This window comes from Osmerus mordax, chromosome 7, assembly GCF_038355195.1.
Source record: "Osmerus mordax isolate fOsmMor3 chromosome 7, fOsmMor3.pri, whole genome shotgun sequence".
Classification (NCBI taxonomy): domain Eukaryota; kingdom Metazoa; phylum Chordata; class Actinopteri; order Osmeriformes; family Osmeridae; genus Osmerus; species Osmerus mordax.
This window is the reverse complement of record NC_090056.1, coordinates 1,989,685-1,994,912: the sequence shown is the minus strand read 5'-3', so window position 1 is coordinate 1,994,912 and position 5,228 is coordinate 1,989,685. Positions and strand designations below refer to the sequence as shown.

The 5,228-nt window shown below is 41.6% G+C and overlaps 1 protein-coding gene across 1 annotated transcript; it reads left to right on the top strand.

The window, feature by feature from the left end:
- The first annotated feature begins 3,066 nt into the window (after positions 1-3,066).
- LOC136946497 (general transcription factor II-I repeat domain-containing protein 2-like) lies at positions 3,067-4,581 on the top strand. The gene is made up of 3 exons (XM_067240848.1): positions 3,067-3,921; positions 4,011-4,298; positions 4,420-4,581. The coding sequence occupies exons 1-3, from the start codon at positions 3,067-3,069 to the stop codon at positions 4,579-4,581; spliced, it is 1,305 nt and encodes a 434-aa protein (XP_067096949.1).
- Positions 4,582-5,228: the final 647 nt, after the last annotated feature.

Here is a 5,228-nt window from a genome sequence, read left to right as displayed (position 1 = left end):
AGATGTAGCCTACCATTGAGTGCGTTTACTCGGCTTTCTTAGTAGGATTCAATGTGTTGATGGAATGAAACATATAGCAGTAGAGCCGATACAGGAAGACACGGCGACACTTTGTTGCAGAAGGATGATGGTGCAAGTTTTGGCCGTGGAGCATCCAACGATTAATAAAAAAGAATCATGTAGACGCGTTTATTGAGTAATCGCATAACTAATTACACATGTAAACGGAGTAATCGTATTATTGGTATAAACCGACAATTGCTAGTAATCGGGTTTCTCATGGTCAAGTAAACGTACCAATCACCTGTGTGAGACTGAGTGGTGCGTGTCTGTCGTTGGTGATGGTGCAGCTATGATTGCTAACGCGCTGAGGGCAGAGAATAAGAGAAATGTAGCTAGAATCCACACCTCAAACAAGATAACCTAGACGCAAAATTGTACGTCCAATCCAAAATATAAGGATATTTTCCGAGACCCAAGACTGCCGAAACCAGAGATATTCTTTATATGTCTGTGCAGTCAGAAATACGACTCTACCTGCAGTTTCAAAAACGTGTTCCTTTTGCTTTCCTGGTGCGTGTTTGTTTGGTTGCCACGGCGATGGAGCAGCTGTGATCGCTAACGAGCTAGGCAGAGAGAAAAACGAACATTTACCTAGCATCCACACCTCAAACAAGTTGACCTAGACGCAAAACTACACGTCCAATCAATAAAATGAGGATATTTTACGAGACCCAAGACTCTGCCGAAACTAGAGATGTCCTTTATATGTATGTGCGGTCAGAAATATGTCTCTACCGGCAGTTTCGAAATCGTCTTCCTTCCTGCTTTCTCTGACGGATTTTACCCACCTCTCCATTGAAGTTAGTGAGAGAATTTGAAAGGCTGCTCTCGCTTCAAGGCCCATAGCTGAAAATCTGTAAATGTGAGCTCTTTAGTAGTTACATTGGCTGAAAGAGGACAATTCTTCCTACATTTTAAGGTATAACTTGTTTCTGTACGTTAAACTATATGAACGTTAGAGGAATTTGTTTGACAATTTAGTTGAATATCAGAAAAAGAGCAGCCGGCTGCTCATCCATAAAAATCAAGAAGGAGCAAACATTTTAATGTATTTCAAACTGTCATAATTCAAAATTGGCTGAATATTTGCTGAAAGTATACTGAAGTAGTTACGTTTGAAAGAGGAGGAAGCTTTTTAATGATTTGAAAGGATTTACCATTACTTTTAATGGGAGAATAATTTGCACAAAAACCTTAATGTCTTAAAAAGTATAAAAGTGAGAAATACCAAAAGTCATAGCCAACATCTCCTGAAGGAGCTGAACGTTTTGATACAAAAATTGTAGGAATCGGTGAAAGTATGCAGAACTAGTTAAAGGCCAAAAAACGGCGGAAGAACTAAGAAGTTGATATAATAATAATAATAATAAAGAGAAACAGGAAAACAATAGTGAGAATGCTTAACAGCATTCTCACAATAAGTGCAGAATAACAATAGTGTTTTTGCTTGCAGCAAACACACTAACAAGTAACTTGGCTTAACGTTGCTAATTGATAGCTTACCTGGTTAGAACAGTCTGTATAGAATCCTGGTCATCTGAAGACAAATGTCGGGTACATGCTTCAAAACAGGGGTCTCAAACTCGTGGCCCGCGGGCCAATTGAGGCCCGCAAGATGATATTTTGTGGCCCGCTACTTGACATCACAGTTTAGTGTTTGTGTGGCCCGCGCGTTTTCATTTATTTGTGTGTTTGCTGCATTTTGATGTCATCTTTAAATTGAGTGTCTGAACAGGACTGGTTGTGCAGGCACACATGATTAGTTTCTCCTTCATCTTGAACCTAAAACCTAGATTCTAGGTTAGAAATGTTGACAATGACCAACAGTTGCTACGTTACAAGAAACAAGGAACCAATCCGATTGGCCAACGCTCTTCACTGTTCCACTGTTCAAACTTTTTTTCTGTTTCTACATCTTTCAATTATTAATACTTTTCAGAATGGGTTTTATTCGCCAAGAAACATCACACAGACAAGGAATTTACTGTGGCAGGAAGGTGCACACATTAAACATATAAGAATCTTAAATAAGAAGTGTACAAGTCTAACTAATACTAAGGGTTTAAAAATGTAAAAGGTTTAGAATGAAATAAAATATAAAATGGCTCTAACATAACGCTTTAACATTCCTGAAATTAAATAAGATACCCTTTTCATCACTCTTTTTTCTCCTTTTTCAACCGTGAGAAAATATTGCAATACATAACAATGACAGATATACTTTTAACACTGTCTCACCATTTTGGTTTCAAAGCAACACTTTTTTTCACCTTCATACTGCTGACATACTTTTGTCTGCTATGATATTGATAACTTATGCAATATACTCTTCATCACTATATTTGCTCATTTTTCTAACTTCAAACTTTTTTCTGTTTCTCAATCTTTCATTCTTTAATACTTTTAACGCTTAAAAATGTATGAAAGTCAATAAGATACTCTTTTCACCACTGTTTTTTCTCCATTTTCAACAGTAAGAAAATATCGCAATGCATAACAATGACAGATATACTTTTAACACTTTTTCTCACCATTTTGTTTTTAAAGCACATACCTCTTTAAAAAAAATTGTAAAACCTTCACTATTCAAGCCATCAAAACAATCGTTTCAACTGCTTTCAGCAAACACACACATTTTCTTCAGGAAATGTACCTTTCTAGTTCAATTTTGTTTCCAGTCATGTCTTTCTCAAAACCTGCCGTGAAGAGAAAAGTTGGCGACGAGCACAGACAATTTCAGGGAAAGTGGGAGACAGAATATTTTTTTGTTGAGCACTGGGGCACCCCGACGTGTCTTATATGCACAGAAAAAGTTGCGGTGCACAAGGAATACAACATCAGATGTCATTACTCAACTAGACATGAGGAGTATGCAAAATACCAGGGAGATGAGAGAGAGGACCGGGTCGCCAATCTTAAAAAATGTCTACTGAAGCAACAAGATTTTTTCAAGAAGGCAAGAAAAGAGAGCGATGAGGCAGTCGAAGCTAGCTACGTGGTGAGATGATTGCTAAGGCGGGAAAGCCATTCAAAGAAGGCGAGTTCATCAGAAAGTGCATGTTACAGGCTGCAAGTATAGTCTGTCCGGAAAAGAAGGGCCAGTTTAGCAACATCAGCCTTTCAGCCAACACAGTGGCAGAGCGCATTTCTGACCTGTCAGGTAACATTTACGATCAACTGCGTGAGAAAGCCAAACATTTCCGTGCATACTCAGTCGCTCTTGATGAGAGCACAGACATCACTGACACTGCGCAGCTCGCAATGTATGTCCGTGGTGTTGACGACAATTTTGAAGTGATGGAGGAGTTGCTCACAGTGATTCCAATGCATGGCCAGACCACCGCTCAGGAGATATTCCGTCAGCTGTGTGATACCATTGTGGATGCCGGTTTACCATGGAAGAGGTTTGCTGGAATAACAACCGACGGAGCGCCATCAGTGACAGGGAGGAGAAATGGACTGGTGGCACTTGTTCAAAGAAAACTGGAAGAGGAGGGTGTGGAGGAGGCCATTGCTCTGCACTGCATTATCCATCAGCAGGCCCTTTGCAGCAAATGCCTGACGTTTGACAATGTGATGTCTGTCGTTGTGAAATGCATCAACCATATCAGATCCAGGGGCTTAAAGCATCGGCAGTTCCGCGCCTTTTTGGAGGAAATAGAGTCAGCATATGAGGATGTGCTCTACTTCACCGAGGCACATTGGCTCAGCAGGGGAAACGTCTTGAAGAGGTTTTTTGAGTTGAGAGCAGAAGTGAAAGCCTTCATGGAGAAGAATGGGATGGCTGTTCCTGTGCTAAGTGATCCCAAATGGCTCATGGACTTAGCTTTTCTTGTTGACATCACACAGGAGCTGAATGTACTGAACAAGAAGTTACAAGGCCAGGGGCAGCTTGTCAGTGCTGCCTATGACAACATCAGAGCATTCTCCTCAAAATTGTGCTATAGAAAGCCCAGCTCTCTCAGACAAACCTCTGCCATTTCCCAGCATGCAAGGCACTCATGGATGTGGGCACACCATTCAGTGGTGTGCCCACATACACCAAGTATGCTGATGCCATTGTAAAGCTACAGGAGGAATTTGATCACAGGTTTGCAGACTTCAAGACACAAAGAGCCACTTTTCAAATTTTTGCGGACCCCTTCTCCTTCGATGTGCAAGATGCTTCTCCTGTGCTTCAAATGGAGCTCATTGACCTGCAGTGCAATTCTGAACTCAAAGCCAAGTTCAGGGAGGTGAGTGGAAAAGCAGACAAGCTTGGACAATTTTTTAGAGAATTGCCCCCCACCTTCCCTGAGCTTTCCAGGATGTTCAAGCGGACCATGTGCCTTTTTGGGATCACATATGTGTGAAAAGCTCTTCTCCACCATGAACTTTAATAAGTCAAAGTACAGGTCCAAACTTACTGATGAGCATCTTCAAGCCATACTGAGGGTCTCAACGGCTTCCTCCCTCAAGCCAAATCTGGCGCAACTGTGTGAGAGGAAGCGCTGCCAGGTCTCTGGCAGCAAGGAGTAGGCAAGAGAAGCCATGTTCTGAAGAACCGTTCATGTTCTGAACTGTAATTGAACTTAAGATTGGATCAGTTGTACTTTTTTTTGAATACTTGAAACCCTTTTTTTGTGAAATACTGGATGCGGCCCAGCCTCACCCAGACTCTACCTCGACTAGAGGTAGAGTCTGGCCCCCAGGTAGGCCCCCAGGTAAGTTGGGTTTGAGACCCCTGCTTCAAAAGTTCCGAAAGTTTGTAGTCTCATTTTCTGCTATTTGCCTCCACCAGAATTCGAAATCACACACAACGTGTTCGTCTTCTTATTTGGTTCTTTTAATGGCGGTTAGCAAACAAGGTATAGGTTAGTGATGTGTCCTTCGTGAACGATTCGTTCATTTTGAATGAATCCTTACAAGGACTTGGGAGTAACGAGTCCTCTCAAAGAGTGATTCGTTCATTTTCAAGTGGCCGCGCATCGGGACTGTTGCATAGGCTCGTCCAAGTAAACAGAAATGATTCGTTCATTTCCCGACTCAGTCTTCGGGTACGAGTCTTTGGATCATTTTCATGTGACCTGCATAGGCTCTGTAGTGGTAGCTAGAGGAAACGCTAGAGGGAACGATTCGTTCATTTCCCGACTCGGTCTTTCTACGAGTCTTTGGATCATTTTTCA

What these genes read in the sequence shown, in the direction of transcription:
- LOC136946497 (XM_067240848.1), top strand. Translation starts at nt 3,067, where the DNA reads ATGATTGCTAAGGCGGGAAAGCCATTCAAAGAAGGCGAGTTCATCAGA. An exon ending in ACATCACACAGGAGCTGAAT is followed by an intron (nt 3,922 to 4,010) that starts GTACTGAACAAG and finishes ATTGTGCTATAG; the next exon opens with AAAGCCCAGCTCTCTCAGAC. An exon ending in TCAAAGCCAAGTTCAGGGAG is followed by an intron (nt 4,299 to 4,419) that starts GTGAGTGGAAAA and finishes ATGTGTGAAAAG; the next exon opens with CTCTTCTCCACCATGAACTT.